The sequence below is a fragment of the Dendropsophus ebraccatus genome, chromosome 2 (assembly GCF_027789765.1).
Source record: "Dendropsophus ebraccatus isolate aDenEbr1 chromosome 2, aDenEbr1.pat, whole genome shotgun sequence".
Classification (NCBI taxonomy): Eukaryota; Metazoa; Chordata; class Amphibia; order Anura; family Hylidae; genus Dendropsophus; species Dendropsophus ebraccatus.
Window position 1 is genome coordinate 172,189,443 of NC_091455.1, and position 21,748 is coordinate 172,211,190.

At 42.1% G+C, this 21,748-nt stretch overlaps 1 protein-coding gene across 6 annotated transcripts in view; it reads right to left on the reverse strand.

Annotated features, from left to right (window-relative positions):
- Window positions 1-21,748, reverse strand: part of CREB5 (cAMP responsive element binding protein 5) — a 382,280-nt gene that overhangs the window by 6,805 nt on the left and 353,727 nt on the right. For all 6 annotated transcript variants that reach the window (XM_069958734.1, XM_069958736.1, XM_069958733.1 and 3 more), the window contains 2 exons: window positions 9,662-9,889; window positions 5,487-5,595 (listed from right to left, as the gene is read on the reverse strand). In XM_069958734.1, the coding sequence (XP_069814835.1) occupies window positions 5,487-5,595; window positions 9,662-9,889 (337 nt within the window). The remainder of the gene's footprint in view (window positions 1-5,486; window positions 5,596-9,661; window positions 9,890-21,748) is intronic.

A 21,748-nucleotide genomic window follows, 5' to 3' on the forward strand; every position in this document is an offset into this window, starting at 1 on the left:
GTGATCATTGCTGCGGCCATTCACTAACCTTAGTGGTGATACTGTGGCATGTCATCACTGTGTCCAATAATTGTTATGCTTCATGTTATTGCTCCAGTAAAATAAAGGCCAACCAAAGCATCATCCCCTAAGTGGCAGGGAGTATATAGCATGATGTGATATGCCATAAATATCTGATAGGTGTGGATCTCACCTCTAAGGACTACACATATCTTGATATGAATTTTGAATTACGAATTCCATAAAACAGCTTGGCTGTTTAAAGCTTCTATGGCTGCAAACAGGCCAAAAGTGGGGGGAAGGGGTGATCCCTCAATCTGTAGTCTCAGAGGTGGGACCTACATCAATCAGACATTTGTACTCCTTTGACAGGTAGGTAATGCTTGGTTAATGCTTCCTTTTTTAGCACATTTCCTGCAGCTGCTGCTATTTCTCCACTTTTTGGACAATTTTTGGATCAATGCACACTACCATATTACAACTCCAAGTTGTACGGAACCATAATATCTTTATCATTAGAGAACCCTACTATGTCACATAGTGTGCCTAAAGCTTGACAGTGTAGAGAAGCAGGAACTCTGTACAGGCTCTATGCACAGTCTGCCCTGTATGTAAGGCTACATTCACACCTTTCTTGCACTGTCCGTATATGCGGACGATGTGCAAAGGAACAGACTTTGGAACTCACAGCATCATTATTCATTAAATCTCTGTGCTACTGTACTGACATGGCTGAGTCAGTACAGTAGTGCGAAGATATAAAGAAGAAGGCTGGGCATATCGAAGATCACAAAGGCAGCAGGGGAGAAAATAACAAGTATTGCTTACCTCTCCCCGTGATGCTTTGCCTGACCGGCTCCGGGAACCTATGAGTTGTGATGACGACTCTAGGGGAAAATGCCAGTCCTGGCTAATGGATTGTACACCCAGCTGATCAGTGACTACAGCGGCGTCCCGCCCCAATCACTTACTGGCTGAGCAGCCAGACCATCGGCCGGGTTCTGCTGGATATCCTAGAGCCCAGTGAGGGTCCCGGAGCAACGATCTAGTGCTGGAGAAGCTGGATTTCTCTTTTAACTATTTTTGAGATCATAACATCATAATGAATTCCGAAGTCCATCCATATGTGAACTGCACGCAGAATGTGAGAATGAGGCCTAAGGCTGGGTTCACACTACATTTTTGCTGTCTAACGGATCTGTTTTTAAATGCTTTGTTTTAACGTAAACAAAAACAGGGCTTATTTACATAGCACAGATAGGCTTATTTACCAATCAGAACTCTGAAAAAGTTGTGTGACAACCACTGTAGGAGCTGTAATGTTCATTATAATGGTTGTCACCAAGCTGTCATAGAAAGACATAAAGTAAAGATACAGCTCAATACATTTTTTAATCAACTTGACAGAAAAGATGATTTTAAAGAAAATGCTTATAAGTAAATATGTATTGTGCAATGGTTAGCTGTAAAATATAATGAATATAATATGTAATAGAAAAGTAGTTACTCAGAATGCAGATCCCTTATTAATTTCAAACCCCCAGACCTCTCAATCTTAGGCCTGTAATATTACTACCGATATATGGACCAACTTAAAGTATATATACGCAGACCACAGATGGTACGTTTGTGAACTGCTTGTGGTTCATGCAATGGGAAAGCTTTTGGTACCTCCGCCAAATTTATTTATAAAGCTCTACATAACCATCCACATAAATCTTAAATGAAGTAGAACACAGGTCTGATCTGATGACTTTTCGCTGTTAGTAACTTAGCAAAGTAAAATTTGTATTCATCTGTATGATGATGAACACCATCCAATAAAAGGCAAAGGGAACAGGGAGAGCACCGACTCTAAGCAGTTAGACACCTGTTTGCGATGTCATACTTTGACATTCTTGCACAGGAAGCAGGAAAGCAGATTAAAGAATTAGAAAAAAAACCTTATGATGTCAAAGTGAAATCTTGCTGCAAGCTGGTCTTAGATGGGTGTAATGTAGTCACATTGTTATGTCCATATAACTCCATAATACTTGGAACTTCGGTAATGCTACTGAATTAGACTAAGATCAACATAGAATGCTATGGTCATCCAAGTTTTGTTCAGTAGCACCATGGGAGGTCGGTATTGCAATTGTAATACAGAAGCTAAAATGTTGGTCCATTACGGCTGTCTGAAACTGTCCTGTAGTATAATCTCTTACTGCAAAGCCCTTTCCATGTCTGTTCCTGTGGAGAAGATGGACTCTACTAAAGGGGATGCAGCCAATGTCCTCTAGAGAATCACTAGGAGCTGAAGCTTCACCGGTTCATGTATCACTCTTGGTAAGTTACAGAGATGGTGCAATTGTGTTAGATAATTTGGTGTATTAAATGTCCTCCATACTAATAGATTGCACCATTTTTTAAATCCAGAACCAAGAGTTTTTAACAATATTTCAAAAAAAGATACAATTTCATGCAGATTTTATTTTGATACATGGCTCCCGTTTCCTGGTACAAGCTGTAGAAAAACTTCTGAATGGAAAGCGAAGAACAAGAATTGGCTATGCCGTTTTAATAAATTTGCTAAAGGGTATGTCCACCATTGAACATTATTTCAAAGTTTATACGGTACATTTTATCTACATGTGAAAGGGAATCAATCAGCTCCTTTATGGTTTAGAAACAGTATCTGGAATAAATAACTTTAATTATTGCTCCTGGTTTCCAGTTATATAGGCATGGGGAAGGAGCCACATCAGCATGTAGTCACATTGCCTCCGCCCCCCCTGCCTGTCACTCAGACTTGACTGACATTGTGACCGCTAAGCTTTGCTTTAAGTTCACAGCACTCCCAGGTGATGATCAAGCCTAAGTGGCTAGGAGGAGCATGGGGGCAGCAAGAATACATGTTGCTGGGCTCTGCCCCTGTGCCCGCTTACCAGTGTTAGGATTAATGATTAAAGTTGTTTATTCTAAAAAAAACTTAATCACAGGAGACATACGGGCACAACGTCCAAACTGTGCCCTGACAGCTACAAGGTATTGAGAAGAGTCGATAAACTGTAAAGGAGCAGAGAATTTCCGTTTACAAAACTTTGCAAAGACATTGCATTACGTATCTGGTATTCATCCTCTACGGTACAATCCAGATATTTTTCTACATCAGATTGCATTACAGTTCCTATTATAAAGTCTACAAATATTCAAAGCAAGTTCTTAGGGTCTTTTTAGATGGTCTGACAACCACCTACAGTCACAAACGAGTGCCGATCGGCGGGGTCAATGCTCACCTCCAGTGCTTTACGAGGCACGACCTATCCTTTAGACATTTATTGTTACCAGCCACACATCTCCTGTTTACACAGAGATGTGCGGTGAAGAACAATAATTTATAGGGCCGCACAAATAATCAGATGACGAGTGGGTGTTTGCTTACTTGTCAGCTGATCTCTGGCTTTTTTTTTTTTTTTTACATGGGCAGATTATTGGGTGAATGAGCATTCATAGGAACACTCGAGAACTGAGGAACTGCAACAAGCTTCAAGTAATGTGGTGGGGTCAGTAAGGACCATTACATTCTAAGGCTATGTTCACACAACTTAAAAAAGAAAGAAAAGGCGGCTGATTTTGATATTTAAAAAAAACGTCTGTTTTTGCCGCGATTTAACTGCTTATTAGTTGTTAACACACAGTTTTTTCTTTTGTCACCGTTCTTTCTCTATTTTTACTATTAAACTCAATGGACTTTTCAATTAAGCCGCATCTAAAGGCCAATTAGGAACTCCAAACTAAAATAATGTGCAAACACCAGTCATTGTACTAAGGGGAGGCCAGACAACTAAATGACGCCCGTTATTTTAGACTCAAAATAACGGAGGTAATTGTAAACGGAGCTGAAAAAACGTTGTGTGAACATAGCCTTAGTTTGGCATACCCCATTAAGTAATGCAATATTTTTCCAAAGCTTTTACATGTAGAAATAATTTACATGTAAACTTTAATATGGCGCTCAGAGTGATAAATGCGGTGAAAATGTATCCATATTCTTATAAGTTCAATTATTCTAGGTTGTAAATAGAGTGACGATCCCAGTTCACATTGTGGATTTTTATTTTTACAATTTACACTGAATTGGGAAAGGCAAGTGCATGCAGTATTTGGGGTAGAGGAAAATGTGATCTAAATAACCTTTATTTTTGGAAAAAAGTGTTGCAGTGTTTTCCCATCACCTTGGAATACTATACACCACATGCAATCCACAGCATATGTCTCTTCCTGTTACACCACTTACACTACCTGCACCAAGGTTTTTTTTGCAGCAGTAAATGCATCTGAAGAACCCTGCAGGCATAGCAGATTCTACTTCTCATAGCAACACTGGACCAGGCATCATTGGGTCTAAATTAGGAGCCAAGCACTATTTAGATTAAGGTGTAATATAAGTAGTGAAAGGCAGTGGCTTGGAATTTTATTGGGTTCATGTTAAAGCTTGGAGTTAATTCCAGTATAAGGTTTTGGTTAATATTAAGACTGGGGTTATGGACTAACTCATTTAGATTGAGGTTAAGGATTTGTTCTGGCTATATAGTGGTCATGTCTTATTCATTAGAGGTAATCTGTGAGGTCTATATCAAGAGTTGCAGACATGTACTGTAGATATATGATATAACAAATGATGCTTGTCTCTGACCTAATGGCTGCTTGCAAAGTTTTAAAATCATGTTTTACATGTTTTTACATGTTTTACCTCCTCCCTCCGCCGCTATACTCTGCATGAGTGATGTGCATGGCTTTGTGCTTGAAGCCAAGCAGGGAGTAATGGGGAAGTAAGAAAGCATGCATACTGTAGCTTCACATGGCCCCTATGAGCTTAGTAGGAAAACATGATTTTATAACATTGCAAACAGCCATCAGCTAAGAGTCAGATATGATTTGTTTATTTCTCCATCACTTATCTCTCCATGTCTGCAGCTTTGACTGAGACATAGAGCTGACAGGTTCCCTTTAAATAAGGTCTCATGCACACTTCTAGCAAGACAGCGTGCACAATGCTTTATATTAGCACTAGAGATGAGCGAACCTCGAGCATGCTCGAGTCGATCCGAACCCGAACTTTCGGCATTTGATTAGTGGGGGCTGCTGAACTTGGATAAAGCCCTAAGGCTATGTGGAAAACATGGATATAGTCATTGGCTGTATCCATGTTTTCTAGACAATCTTAGAGCTTTATCCAAGTTCAGCAGCCCCCGCTAATCAAATGCTGAACGATCGGGTTTGGATGGACTCGAACCCGAACCCAGTTCGCTCATCTCTAATTAGCACCTCAATGCAAAGGAACCAGGCATCTGCTTAAACAAGATTTTGTGTGCTGTCGTATGGTTCTCCATCAGATGCCATATGTCAGAGATATCTCTGTAATAGATTGGAGCATGTCATTTTCTAATTGGTGCAGGCAATAAATGGAAAATTCTGTAGGAATGATTTAACAATCCAATACTTACTCAAGTATCCTTGTGATTCTTTCTGCATGGCAGTTATTGGACAGTCTTTATGTGTTAGCAATAGCTGTTTGAGTTGTGCTACCTCATTTTTCAACATGGACACCTCATTCTGGAAGAGAATAAAGTTGGAATTTAATCATCTACTGAAATCCACTTTTTAAAACTATTAAGTGTTTCCTTTCATTTATTTGCCCAGGACAAATGGAGGCCAGACACAATCTATGGACAAAAAAAAAAAATAGAACCTTTCCCCCCCCCCCAATCTCATACAATCCCCTTTAACACAAAGACTTCATAGCAAAAAAAAAAAAAAAAACAGGAGCCCCATGAATCCTGTGCACACACACCCATTGGTGTAAATACATTCATAAATTTGCCCATTCCTATTTACTCCACAACAGTTCTGTATATAGTAACACGTGCATTAACCTAATACAGGCTCTACGTTAAATGACAATATAAACCACTTCAATCGCAGAATAGGTTACAAATTTATATCCCCTTATTTGTTGTTTTCACAGTTTGCTAAAAGGAACACGTTATTAGTCAGATTGTACCATAATAATAAGGTTTGGAAATGAACACAGTATGCATTAAGAATGCACAATAAATTATGGGTAACAACGTACAACGACACATGATAACTGTCTGAGATATCCAGAACAATTCTGGTAAGACCTTTAATATACCTATATATTAACATCATGAAATGATAAATAGGATATTTTTTCTTGTAGAATAATTATAAAACTACAAAAATGTGTTAGGCTGGGTCCATGTCACATTTGGACACTGGTACAAATCGCCATATTCGCACATATGTGGGACTCACATTGTGGGACTCAAAAGCATACTCTACCGCTTAAAGGTAAACTAACCTACTCATGTGTCCCCATAGGGCACGGGGTAAAGAGGAAGGATGAAGGTAAGTTTTTTTATCTTCAACCTTGGCGCTGTTTTCAGGATATTAGCAGTTTATCGCCTGTGCTAATGGGCTGTTTCGGTGCACCAAAATACAGGAAACTTGGCGGAGGATAAATGTAACAAACGTACTTTCATCCTCAGCACCCTGTGCCTTACTGGGACATATCGGCAGGTTACATGCTTCTTCCCTTTAAGATGAGCCCTGCTCTCTATGTAATTTCTGTATGCTAGGGTGCCATGAAAATATACATTGTATGCCTTCTGCTTAGTGAATACTTACTAGCCTAGCAAGTATAAAGAGCGAAATGGCAATGTACAGTCACATCGTCACATAACTCCTTTGGGCCAGAGACAGAAGGAAGCAAAATTTATCACTGCTTACTGTAAAAGAGCAGGGACTCAGGTCAAAATGACAGGAGTCCTTACTGCAAAGTTTGTGACCAGCCCTAGACTGGCATCTTCCACTTTGGCCTTTAGTGACCATACAGTGATCACTAGATCACTGCAGAGGAAAACCCTGAGTGGTCACCATATGCTCAGTAATGGCTGAAGGGCTCAAGTATCTCACCCAGGCATACAGACCATAGCTAGACGCTCAGTGAAAGTTTGGATTTTAACGAATATGGAATTTTTTTTTTTAATTCATAATGAATCCAATTTGCTCCAAATAAATTCACTCATCATTATCTACCAGACAAAATAAGATATGTACATAAACATGCAATTAAAATTCAGCCTACATTTCACTTGCTTTAGCCATGAAGTTATGCTTTGTAGCAGAGCCAAGGTTAGGCCATTGATACAGGTAAAATATCTTTTTCAGTCTATTCTCATCCCCTTGGCAGACTGTTCCTCTATTAGTTAGTGGATTCATGTGGTTAGATGAAGACATTTTGCAGGTGCATATGGCAATGGTTAATGCTTTTAACCTTTCACCTTTAACCACTTAGAATCAAAAGATGTGAAGATAGTATCTCCGCCTGCAGCACACTGTTGATATAACTCCATCCAGCCTTTGTGTTTTTAACCTTCAGGTAAACTGTGACTCTGCAACCCTTAAAACAAAAGCTAAACATCTACAAACATGCCAACTTGTGAATTAATACCAAGTCCCTTGTAATAGAAGCCATGTGTACATCTAGTGGCTGCATACAAGTTACACTATTGTTTATTAAGCTTAATTTCACAATTCCTTTATTCCTGATAACCCATGCACAGTATTGCTCCACCCTATAGTGTCTTTGCTTTTTGTGCACTGACATAATGTACAGCCTCGGGCTCTCTTTAAAGCAAATGGCGTCCCCTGAGGGTTTCAGGGTGAGAAGTCACAGTTAATGATTTCCCTTTTTGCTATTTTTTGTCTTACAGCAAAAATGATACAGCTATTAGGGGAACCTAATACAAACTGATAAAAAATGATCCTGTGTCACAAGTTCCTAAAAATTTTTAAGCGCAACAAAAAGTCTCAACTTTGCAATAACATACTAGTGACTGGTCTACAAAAAAATGTAAAGTCTCTTTTGCCCATCTTAAACCACAGACAGTGGGAAAAAATAGGATATCTGTTTGTGTAAAGGGGCCCTTAGCGTCCTATTACAAGGCTCAATCTTAAACTGTAAACGAGCGCGAATCTGCGCTCGCTTACTGAGCAATAACACGGGCTGACTATTGGGCAGCACGGATGTCGCTAGCGATGTTCATGCAGCACTTGCTTTTAGTGTAAAATATTAAAGTATTAACTCACCTTACCACGTTCCCTGATGTCCTCGGGCCTTCCCAGATGCATTCCTTGGTCACTGCAGCTCTGCCTTCTGTTTCAGTCTCTGCACTGATAGGCTGTGGCGCTCAGCCAATAACTGTCCGCAGTCTCGGCCAGTGATTGGCTGAGCGGCGAGCGGCCTGTCTCGGCCAGTGATTGGCTGAGTGGCCGTGGCCTGTCATTGCAGAGACTGAAACAGAAGGCAAAGCTGCAGACACCAGAGAATGCCTCTGAGGAAACCGGAGAAGGCCAGAGGACACCATAGAACGTGGTAAGGTGAGTTAATACATATTTTATACTACAGTCATCAGTTGTTGGCCGCACATCATAATTACATATAGTGATGTACGCCTGACGATTTTAGGTCTGGACCTAAAGAAATGATCATTGATGATTGTTTAATCGGCTGATCGTTCTCTCTGATTATCTTTTTATGTAATAGGGCCCTAACTGCCCCATTGCGGCAAAGAAGCTCATCTAAGGCCCTGTTCACATAACAAAGTGTTAACTGCTATGCAAAGTTCTTTTCAAACAGATCCTTGAAATCTCAATGGACCATATTGAATCTCGATAGGACCTTATACCAGATTTATAATAGAATCAATCAGATTTTTTATTTTTTTTTATTTACAGTGCTCTATATTTACAGTCAAAAATACTGGAAACTCTGATGGAAAGCACACTATAAAGATGTGAACAGAGCCCAAGGTGTTAGGGTTGTGGATATTGCCAAAATGGTTGACTATTTCCAATAACAACCTGCAAAAATTGTGTAAATTAGGTTTATAAACAGTAAAATTGATTTAAAAGTTGAATATACTCTTTAAGCTCCAGGGCATCTGTTCTCAATGACCCAAAGCCCTCCCTTGCTTGGTCCATCAGGATAAAAAAAAATTAAAGGACGAAAATGACATTCCTATTATAAATACATAATACTAATAAAACTTTTATTTTTCACCCTTCACTTCTGTCAATAAAATACAAAAAAGGAAAAATAAAAGATGTAAAATCTATTTAAGGATTTCAATTGTTAGAGTTAGAAATAACAACCCGAATGGCGTTCCATAAGTCACCATATCCTAGCAGACTGAAATAACATACAATAATATAATTTCTTACACATTACTTTGAAAGGAATTAATTTAAAGGAAAGGGACATAAAGTTTAATACCTCAATATCCTTAATATCTTGCGCTGGATAAATGTTATATTAAAAAGGAAAAATAAAGTTATGTTATGGATAGACTAGACCTGTGGGCTTATTTCAATAAATCTTAATGAAGCTTTTACTTATGCAGAAAGTTCACTTTGGCATCCTTGGATATGGCTTGTTTTTATAAGAGAACCTCAATCATTTTTTAGAGCAGATTATGTCTGTGTTTTCATTATTAATCTAATGTGTCTTGCTTTACAGGCAGGTTGTGTATGATGGAGTGGTAGAGAAAACGCTGGAGCTATAAACAGTGGCTCTCTGAGGCTTTACAGTACACACCTGAAGCTGCATGTTTGTCTGGGTGAGTTCCTCTGCTTTCTTTTCCAGTGACATCACCCAGACCTTCCTTTTCTGTCTGCACCGGGTGGCAGCTGCTCGGTTCCTTTCCAGAAACTTTCGCCGCCTTTCGTCTGGATCCTCATCCACCACCCTTCTGCGTCGGCCTCCCGTGGGCTGAGGGGGTTGTATTGTCTGAGTGGGCTGCATTTGCTGTGCTGCTGGTGAGAGCTGGATAAAGAAGAAAAGCTGATTGACTCTCACACTACTAAGAACAGACATGTGAAATGTGGTGGTAGAAATGTCAGCCAAAACATCATTCATGCCACAGCTCTATTTCTTACTGTATAGCTTCATAAATTTGTATGGACAAATAAATTACCTGTCAAAAATATTAAGAAATCGGGTATTCAATAGACGTCTGTATACAGAGAGGTGTAACTTGAAGCTCCTGGGCCTCCATGCAAATGGTGTCTTGGGCACCAGCGCCAGTATGCAATTTCCATCTCTGCACCCCATGGAAGACTGGTCACCTGGGCAGTGCCCATTCACCCTCCGATACATAAACCACTTTAAAGGGAACTTGAAAATGGACATGTTATAGAGCTAGAGAGGACTGATATAAAGTTTTGTGAGAAACATTCTAAGATAACTTGGATGACCGCTTGCCATGCTAAGGCATTTGGATGAGTGAGCCAATAGAGGGGGACTCAACACTTTATTGTTTAGACTGTAGAGGGCACTGTGGCCCACACTCACCAGCTGGGAGGTAGGGGTTGAGGGAGAGGGCTGGTGGCCACCCACTCATCAGTGAAGTGGAGAACGGCTCCTTCTACATTAACCTCCTTAACGACCGGGCCAATTTTGATTTTTGCACTTCCGTTTTTTTCCTCCTTGTGCTTAAAAGGCCATAGCACTTGCATTTTTTCACCTAGAGACCCACATGAGCCCTTATTTTTTGCGCCACTAATTGTACTTTGCAATGACAGGCTGAATTTTTGCATAAAGTACACTGCAAAACCAGGAAAAAATTCAATGTATGGTGAAATAAAAAAAAAACAAACGTTTGTTTTTATTTGGGGGGTATTTGTTTTTACCCCGCTCACCCTGGGGGTAAAACTGACTTATTATATATGTTCCTCAAGTCATTACGATTAAAACAATATGTAACATTAATAACTTTTATATAATGTGATGGCTTGTAAAAAATTCAAACCATTGTTAACAAATATATGCTCCTTAAAATCGCTCTATTCCCAGGCTTATAGCGCTTTTATCCTTTGGTCTATGGGGCTGTGTGAGGTGTCATTTTTTGCGCCATGATGTTTTCTTTCTATCGGTACCTTGATTGCGCATATGCGACTTTTTGATCGCTTTTTATTACAATTTTTCTGGATTTGATGCAACCAAAACCACGCAATTTTGCACTTTGGGATTTTTTTACGCTTGCGCCATTTACCGTACGACATCAGGAATATGATCATTTAATATTTTGGGCGATTACGCATAACATGGGGAAAAGGGAGTGATTCAAACTTTTATTAGGGGAGGGGGCTTTTTTTGAATAATGACACTTTTTTTTTTTTACACTTTTACTAGAAGCCCGTCTGGGGGACTTCTAGCATAAGCACTCTGATCTCTCATTGAGATCTATGCTGCATAGATATACAGCATAGATCAATGAGATGCTGCAGCCGAAAGCATTTGAGTGCCGAGCTGAGATCAGCGCCATTACAACGCAGACCCCCGCCGGTTGAAGACACAGGGATCGCTCCTCCGGGACAATGTCCCGGGGGGGCGATCTCCGCCACTAGACACCAGGGAATGGCTGCATCAGGTAATCGGATGCAGCTGTCATCTTTGACAGCTGCATCCGATTATCTAATTAGCGAGCACGGCGATCGGAACGTGGCCGCTAATAGCCGCAGGCCCGGGCTACATGCCGCACCCGGAAACGTGGTGGTTCAGAGCGGGGTCGCCGCCCTGCCATGCTCTGAACTCCCCGAGGCGGCCGCAGGGTGTAAATATACGCCTGCTGTCGTTAAGGGGTTAAAAGTCAGACCCCACATTGAAGTGCTGTCCAGGAATGTACAGGGTGAGTTGCAACATGGAGACAGAGCTTGCAACTGTTTTGTTTGCACACAACAGATCAGCACTATGGGGGATATTTAGCAAGCAGCCTATAACAAAAAATAAAGAAATCAGTTTTAATTTTATTAAATATTAATATTTATATTATAATATTTATAAGCAGCTTTGTCATTGGTTTCTACAGGCAATAGAGGACATACACACTGTAACACAGCTTGATAAATATCCCCTATAACTGTTTAGTATGAGGGCCCAAAATTTCCTTTAAATGAGGCCATTGTCCTGGTTCAAGAACTCTCCCTTAGGCTAGGTTCACACGATGTAACTGTGCGGCTGTATTTTTTATGCGGCTGTAAATGTGCGGGTGAAACTCCGGCCGTGGGAAAAAATAGACATGCGGCTCAAAACATACGGTCATTTACTTGGAAATCTGGTTCAACTAAAAATAACAAATAAAATGTTAAGAAAGTGATGCAAACACCTCTGGATGCATCTGGGAAAGCAGGGAACACAGTTTACATGAATTGCTATTACCGGGGTTTGCGATCCTCTGCACTAATGCCGATGTCTCTCATGGTTAATCTATTAAAATAATAAAACACATTTTCTTTCTAATAAAGTCCCTTTTATTGTTCAATAATTAAATGTAAACTATTCCATCATTTTGCAATTAAATATACTGTTAAAATAAATATATATATATATATATATATATATATAAATAAATGTATATTTATATATATATTAATTTTTTGACAGTATATTTAATTGCACAATGATGGATTCGTTAGAATTAAATTATTGAACAAAGAAACTGTATTTATTTCAACGAAAATGTGTTTTATTAATTAAATATTAATTAGTACAGGAAGCTCCATAAGCCATTAATTCATATTCCCGGCAATAGAGCATTCTGTACTAATCATCACTTTACTTTAATTAAAACATCAAATGTTTCTTCTAATTATGTTATCACAATAGCATTATTAGAAGAAACATTTAGAACTATATGTGCGCTCAGCTGATTGGCTGTTCGGCTGAGCGCACGTATAATGAGCCGGTCCGCAGTACAGTGACTTCATTGTGCTGCGGACCAGCGAAGAGACAACATCGGGACATCGGATGGTGAGTATAGAGCTCTCCCCACCCCCTCCCCAGCACTGCACCCCTCCCAGCAAGGAAGGGGGGTCACTTAACCCCTTCCTTGCTGGGATGGGTGCAGTCTGACATCAGTCTGGCCCCCAGGGGGTTAAGGGGGATGCAATACATCCTCCCTTAACCCCTTGGGGGTCAGACTGTAAGCAGCGATCTGTAAAGATGCTGCATACTGTAAGGAGCACAACACCGCTCACAATGATGGGTGTTGTGCTCCTGTTTGTGTGTTTTTTGTGTGTTTCTCCCTTTTTGTTTTTCAGATATCGGTATCCTGGGGATTACGTCGGATTCCATGGACTACGTCGATGACCAGCGGTTGTTGTTTTAATTTTTTTAATAAAATGGTCAATGAGGGGTGTGGGGGTGTTTTTATTTGAATAAAACATTTTTTAAACTTGTGTCTTGTCTTTATTTCTTTACTTTATAGACTTAGTAGTGGAAGCCGTCTAATAGACGGAATCCATTACTAAGTTGGGGCCTAGTGTTAGCCGGTATAAAATGGCTAACACTAACCCCCCATTATTACCCCAGTACCCAATGCCACCAGGGGTACTGGGAAGAGCCGGGTGCCAGTGGTCCTGGAGCGTCAATATTGGCGCTCCTGGACCGGGCGGCAGCAGGCTAGTAAGATTTAGGCTGGGGAGGGCCTAAACCAATGGCTCTTCCCACCCTGGTGTTACCAGGCTGCTGTCGTTTGGTTTTTAACCCGGCTGGTTATAAAAATAGGGGGGACCCTATGCGTTTTTTTAAAATTATTTATTTATTTAAAAAAAAAAACGCATAGGGTCCCCCCTATTTTTATAACCAGCCGGGTTAAAAACCAAACGACAGCAGCCTGGTAACACCAGGGTGGGAAGAGCCATTGGTTTAGGTCCTCCCCAGCCTAAATCTTACCAGCCTGCTGCCGCTCGGTCCAGGAGCGCCAATATTGATGCTCCGGGACCACTGGCACCCGGCTCTTCCCAGTACCCCTGGTGGCATTGGGTACTGGGGTAATAATAGGGGGTTAGTGTTAGCCAGCTGTGTTAGACGGCTTCCACTACTAAGTCTATAAAGTAAAGAAATAAAGACAACACACAAGTTAAAAAATTTTTTTATTCAAATAAAAACACCCCCACACCCCTCATTGACCATTTTATTAAAAAAATTAAAACAACAACCGCTGGTCATCGATGTAGTCCATGGAATCCGACGTAATCCCCAGGATACCGATATCTGAAAAACAAAAAGGGAGAAACATACAAAAAAAACACAAACAGGAGCACAACACCCATCATTGTGAGCGGTGTTGTGCTCCTTACAGTATGCAGCATCTTTACAGATCGCTGCTTACAGTCTGACCCCCAAGGGGTTAAGGGAGGATGTATTGCATCCCCCTTAACCCCCTGGGGGCCAGACTGATGTCAGACTGCACCCATCCCAGCAAGGAAGGGGTTAAGTGACCCCCCTTCCTTGCTGGGAGGGGTGCAGTGCAGGGGAGGGGGTGGGGAGAGCTCTATACTCACCCCGATGTGTCCTCTTTGCTGGTCCGCAGCACAATGAAGTCACTGTACTGCGGACCGGCTCATTATATGTGCGCTCAGCCAATCAGCTGAGCGCACATATAATTCTAAATGTTTCTTCTAATAATGCTATTGTCATAACATAATTAGAAGAAACATTTGATGTTTTCATTAAAGTAAAGTGATGATTAGTACAGAATGCTCTATTGCCGGGAATATGAATTAATGGCTTATGGAGCTTCCTGTACTAATTAATATTTAATTAATAAAACACATTTTCGTGGAAATAAATTCAGTTTCGGTGTTCAATAATTTAATTCTAACGAATCCATCATTATGCAATTAAATATACTGTCAAAAAATTAATATATAGATAAATATACATTTATTTATATATCTATTTATTTTAACAGTATATTTAATTGCAAAATGATGGATTCGTTAGAAATAAATTATTGAACAACGAAAGTGTCTTGATTACAAAGAAAATGTGTTTTAGTAATTTAATACATTAACTTACTTAACCCCTTAAGGACAGAGCCTGAAATGGCCTTAATGACAGAGACAAATTTTATGAATATGACCAGTGTCACTTTAGTCATTAATAACTTCGGGATGCTTTTACCTATCCGGCTGATTCTGAGATTGTTTTCTCGTGACATATTGTACTTTACATTTCTGGTAAATTGGAGTCGATACTCATAACAAATCTTTATGAAAAAAACCCAAATAAGGTGAAAAAATGTGAAAAAATGCATTTTTCCAACTTTGAAACTTCTTTGCGTATACAGAAAGTGGTTATACCACATAAATTATATATTAAATAGCATTAGCAACATGTCTACTTTATGTTGGCGGCATTTATTAAACTATCTTTCATTTTTTTTAGACAATAGGAAGCTTAAAACATTAGCAGCAAATTTCCAAATTTTCAGTAAAATTTCAAAATCAGATATTTTTAGGGACCTGTTCAGGTTTAAAGTGTATTTGAGGGGCCTGTATGTTAGAAAGCCCCACAAAGCACCCCATTTCAGAAACTGCACCCCCCATACTCTGCAAAAGCACATCCAGAAAGTGTTTAAACCCTTTAGGGGAGTCACAGAAATAAAAGCCAAGTGTGTAAGGAATTTGAAAATTTTAATTTTCTGTGCAGAGATTTTATTGTAATCCAATATTTTTCATAATTATAAACCTATTACCAGAGAAATGCACCCCAATAATTATTGCCCCGTTTCTGCAGTTTATAGAAATACCCCATATGTGGCCCTATTGCGCTATTTGACGCAACCACAAGCCTCAGATATAAGGGAGCGCCTAGTGAATTTCAACGCCTCCGTTATATTTGGTCATTTTTGACTGTACCACTTCAGGTTGGCAGAGGCTCTGGGGTGTCAAAACCTAAAAAACACCCCTAAAGGGACACCATTTAGAAAACTACACCCCTCAAGGAATGTAACAAGGGGTGCGGTGAGCATCTGGACCCCACAGGTGCTTCACAGATTTTCCGAACAATATGGCGTGAAAAAAGAAAAATTTATTTTTTACACTAAAACGTTGTTCTAGCCTTCAATTTTTCATTTTCTTAAAGGGATAAGAGGCAAAAAAAGACAAAAAATGTGTAGCGCAGTTTCTCCCGAGTACAGAAATACCCCACATGTGGCGATAAAGTGCCAAGGGGGCGCAGGACGAGCCTCCAAAGGGAAGGAGCGCCAATTGGCTTTTGGAAGCTGAATTTCACTGAAAAGGATTTCAAGGGCCATGTCGCATTTACAGAGCCCTCGTGCTGCCAAAACACTGGAAACCCCCCACAAGTGATTCCATTCTGGAAACTACACCCCTCAAGGAATCTAACAAGGGGTGCAGTGAGCATATGGACCCCACTGGTGACGGGCACAAATGTGGAACAATGTGACGTGAAAGGGAAAAATTTAATTTTTTCACTTTCATGGCACAAATGTGCCCGTCATCAAGGGGTCCATATCCTCACTGCACCCCTTGTTAGATTCCTTGAGGGGTGCAGTTTCCAGAATGGGGTCACTTGTGGGGGGTTTCCAGTGTTTTGGCAGCAGGAGGGCTCTGTAAATGTGACATGGCGTTCATCATCCATTCTAGCCAAATCCAACCTCCAAAATCCAAATGGCGCTCCTTCCCTTCGGAGGCTTGCCCTGCGCCCACATGGCGCTTTATGTCCACATGTGGGGTATTTACGGACTCGGGGGAAATTGCTCTACACATATTGTGTGTTTTTTTCTCTTTTAACCCCTTGTGAAAATGATAAATTCAAGGCTAAACCAACATTATAGTGTAAAAAATGTAATATTTCATTTTCACGCCACATTGTTCCACATTTGTGCCCGTCACCAGTGGGGTCAATATGCTCACTACACCCCTTGTTACATTCCCTGAGGGGTGTAGTTTCCATAATGGGGTCACTTGTGGGGGGTTTCAACTGTCTTGGCAACACAGAGGCCTTTTGAATGCAACATGGCCCCTCAAAATCCATTCCATCCAAATCCAGCCTTCAAAAACGAAATGGTGCTCGTTCCCTTCGGAGGCTTGCCCTGCACCCGCATGGCGCTTTATGTCCACATGTGGGGTATTTACGGACTCGGGGGAAATTGCGCTACACATTTAGTTTTTTTTCTCCTCTTTTAACCCCTTGTGAAAATGATATATTCAAGGCTAAACCAACATTATAGTGTAAAAAATGTAATACTTCATTTTCACGCCACATTGTTCCACATTTGTGTCCGTCACCCGTGGGGTCCATATGCTCACTACACCCCTTGTTACATTCCTTGAGGGGTGCAGTTTCCATAATGGGGTCACTTGTGGGGGGTTTCAACTGTCTTGGCAACACAGGGGCCTTTTGAATGCAACATGGCCCCTCGAAATCCATTCCATCCAAATCCAGCCTTCAAAAACCAAATGGCGCTTCTTCCCTTCGGAGGCTTACCCTGCACCCGCATGGCGCTTTATGTCCACATGTGGGGTATTTCCAAACTCAGGGGAAATTGCTCTACACATTAAATGTTTTTTTTATCTTTTAACCCCTTGTGAAAATGAAAAAACATGACAAGATTAATTATTTAGAGTAAAAATTTTACAAAAATTACACTAAATGTTGGTCTAGCCTTGATTTTTTTTCCATTTCCACAAGGGGTTAAAAAAGAAAATGAACACAAAACGTGTAGGGTAATTTCCCCTGAGTACGAAAATACCCCACATGTGGACATAAGTGCCATATGGGCACAGGGCAAGTCACCAAAGGGACAGAGCGCCATTTAGAGGCTGGAATGGAGGATGGAGGCCATGTCGCAATTACAAAGCTCCTGTGCTGCCAGGACAGTAGAAACCCCCGACAAGTGACCCCATTCTGGAAACTACACCCCATAAGGAATCCAACAAGGGGTGCAGTGAGCATATGGACCCCACTGGTGACGGGCACTTACGTAGAACATGTGCCGAGAAAATAAAAAATACAATTTTTTTCATTTTCACGTCCCAAATGTGGCCGTCACCAGGGGGCCATATCCCCGCTGCCCCCCTTCTTAGATTCCTTATGGGGTGTAGTTTCCAGAATGGGGTCACTTGTGGGGGGTTTCTACTGTCCTGGCCGCACAGAGGCTTTGTCATTGCATCATGGCATCCTCTAATGGGAATGGCGGCCATACCTACTTAGCTGGGGAAAAGGGACAATTCTAATTTATTTTGGGGGTATTAGGCCAATTATTAGTTTATAAGGTTGAAAATGACAGGTGTCCATCAAATTCAACCTGTGTTGATCCAGAGGAAGGCAAAAAAAACCCCTCGTAAGGCAGACGACAGTAGCCTCATCACAGGGGAAAAATTCCTTCCCGACTCCATAATGGCGATCAGAATAATCCCCGGACCAACGTGACCCCTGAAATAGGAATAAGGGACAGAATTTAGATAATGTAGAACCCCAATGCCGTGTGGTGCACCTTGAAGCGATCCAGTATGCAGAGGCCGGGGTGATCAGGACAGGTGTCACACTGGAAAATGGTGTCCTTCCTGATCCCCCTGTTACCCCACACTCTGCACTTCTTCTGGGGTCTCCCGTTCTCCTGTGTGGGGGACGTCACCTGGAAAATGTTGCCCTGGTGCGATACGGGGTCCTTCATATCCAGAAGCGCTGGGGCCGCTCCATGGCTGCTAAATATTAGGGCTCTATTACTACTTCTGATATGTTCGGATCGTGCCGCAAGCTACAGGGCAGCGAGAGACCAGAGGAGGGGGGTGCTGGTATAAACGTTATCCCCGTACAGGTGGTGACCTTTATCCAGCAGTGGGAAGATCAGTTCCCGGACAATCTTCCCACTTGTTCCGAGGATGGGGGGGGAGGGGGCATCTGGGGCTGGATTCGGGTGTCCCTTTCTACATACACTCTAAGGGTACGTGCACACTGCGGAATCGCGACAGATAACCCTTCGTGCATTCCACAGCTGGCACCCACCGGCGGACTGATGCAGGCGCGCGTCTCCACACGTGTCATAGACTCCATTCTATGCACGGGCGGATTCCGCTCTCCGTCCAACGTGTTCATTCTTTGGATGGACGATGGAATCCGCCCGTGCATAGAATGGATTCTATGACACGGGTGGAGACACATGCCTGCATCAGTCCGCCGGCGGGTGCCAGCTGTGGAATGCACGAAGGGTTATCCTTCGCCATTCCGCAGTGTGCACGTACCCGAAATCTGTAAGTGTACCCTAAGGTACGCTCACAGAGTTTGTAGAATTTCACTCCATACCGTCATCTCTTATTGGGACGGTACTGGCGGAAAAGATGTGTCTGGGGGGCAGCGTACGCTACACTACCCCCAGACACGTCACTGGAGGATGAGGATGATGAGGATGAATGGAGGAACGAAGGATCCCCCCATTCATCCTCACTGGCTGTTTCGGTGTCGGAGGTAATAATAACGTATCCCTCTGACGCCGAAAACACCCTGGGGGCCATCTTTATACGGGGATTAGTATATGGGGTATGTAGTGGTGTAGTGTCAAACTTTATTCAATGTAGTGTGGTGTAATGTAGTGTTTTTTACGTGTTTTTTTACAGTAAGTATAAAAAAAAAACCTACGCCAACAAAGGAGTTGCTGATAAATGCCGCACTTATGTGCGGCACTTATAAGCAGACCGTGGCAGTAGAATATAGAAAAAAAACACCCTACGCCAAAAAGGAGGAGTTGCTGATTAGCAGCGCACTTTCGTGTGATGCTGATCAACACTCAGCGGCGATAGGGTGCAGAAAATAGAAAAAAAAAAATTTGAAAAAAAAAAAAAAAAAAATTCTGAACATCCCTGTTGCTGCTGATAAGTGTATTACACATATCAGCCGCTAGAGGGCAGCAGAGCGCAAAATACGGAAAGAGCCGACGCTGGAGCCGAAAATAGCCGAGAGAAGCCGAACGTGACGTCACGGAAGAAGCCGAAGACCCGAACGAAGACGAGGATGCCGCGAACCCGGAAGACGCCGATCAGGAGCCCGGGACAGGTGAGTAATGTACAAATACCTGCTCTGGACCCCTCGGCTGCCTAGCTGAGGGGTCCAGGGCAGGTATTTACTATTTTGTGGGACTCTGATCGCCGTGCCACCGGCCCGATCGCCGTGAATGGCCGGCCGGTACCGGCCGGCCGTTCACGGCGATCGGGCCGGTGGCACGGCGATCACCATTACTTTTTACAGTAATGGCGGTCGGTGCCGTCCTCGGACAGCACCGACCGCCATTTTTTTCCGGGTCATCGGGTCGCCGATGACCCGGAAAGGTTCCGATCGCCGCTATTGGCTGATCTGAATTGATCAGCCTATAGCGGCGATCGTAAGCACGGGGGGTGTTAACCACCCCCCGTGCCGTGAAGCTAAGATGGCCTGCTATGATTTATAGCAGGCCATCTTCCCCGACCGCTGTGTGTGAACACGCAGCGATCGGGGAAACATCGGGCGTAAATTTACGCCCTGATGCGCCAAGTACCAGGGCGCGAGGGCGTAAGTTTACGCCCGATGTCGTTAAGGGGTTAATATATTAACTATTAGAGGCATCGGCATTCGGCATCATTGCCGGCTATTTTTGAAGTACTCCGTACGGACCGCCTGTCAATCCTCGGCCGCATGTCCAGCCGCAAACAATGGTCTTGTTCATTTTTTACGGGTCCGTTTATGATAGGGCCGTAGATTCAGACATAGTGTGCACTGTGCAGCCGCATATCCTATACTTCCAAGCATACACACGAACCACCAAAAATACCGCCGCACAATTACAGCCGCAAATACAGCCGCACAGTTACAACGTCTGAACCAAGCCTTAAAGTGGATGCATTTAACATTATAGTCATTATTCTGGGATGGGCAATCCCTGGTATCTTGCAGTTTTCACTCTTGCCACTAGGCCTAGAATTCAGCTGACATTTCCTTTTCTGTACAGAAAAAATTTAGCAATCTCCTAACTATCATTGAAAAAAAAAGAACATGTTTTACTATTTGGCACTAAAAACTAAAATTGCAAAAATACCAAACAAAAATACTCAAGTCTCCAATGTCTATGTCCTCTGCAACCAACTCTCTCTTTGGTGTATTATTGATAGTCCTCTCATGGATAATCTACCCACTACACTTGCTGAAAGCCTTCATTTAATCTATGTTTCTGCTAAGATCTTCCCTCTGCACAAGGCAGTATGTAAATTTCCATCATCTCGTAGTTAGGACTCAAAAGACCAATGGTCAATATCATTGTCAACCGTCACATGTATCAGCAGCCTCCTTAAAGACCCTAAACCCACCCACCTCGATTTGGATTGCGGACTACTCTAGTTGGCTGTTCATTAAAGTTTGCACTCAATGTATGCTCAAACAAGGTATATATTTATGTCCTTCATTAGGCCTAGTGGTATAAAGTAAAAAGTAAGGGCAGACCTGGTTAAAAAAAAGCAGTACTCTTCTCACCCCCACCACCACTGTTCTGACAGAACCCAATTCCCCACTGACCTTCACTTCTAGGACCCTGTCTCAAAACAAGGAAATGCCCAATTAATTGCCCATTCAAGCAATCACTGCATAAGTCAGTTTCCTGTGTGTTGAGACAGGGACCAGGGAGCGGGGAGAGACAGGAGCAGTGATGGGAGCGGGGAGAGACAGTGGTGGTGGTGACAAGAGCGGAAGAGATGGGAACTGGGAGAGATATGAGTGGTGACAGGAGCAGAGGAGATTAGAGCAGGGAGAAGAGACACAAGCGGTGACAGGAGTGGGGGAGATTGGAGTGGGTGACAGGAGCGGCAAGGATCACGGCACGGATGACAGCTTGGATGGTGTGAAAGAACA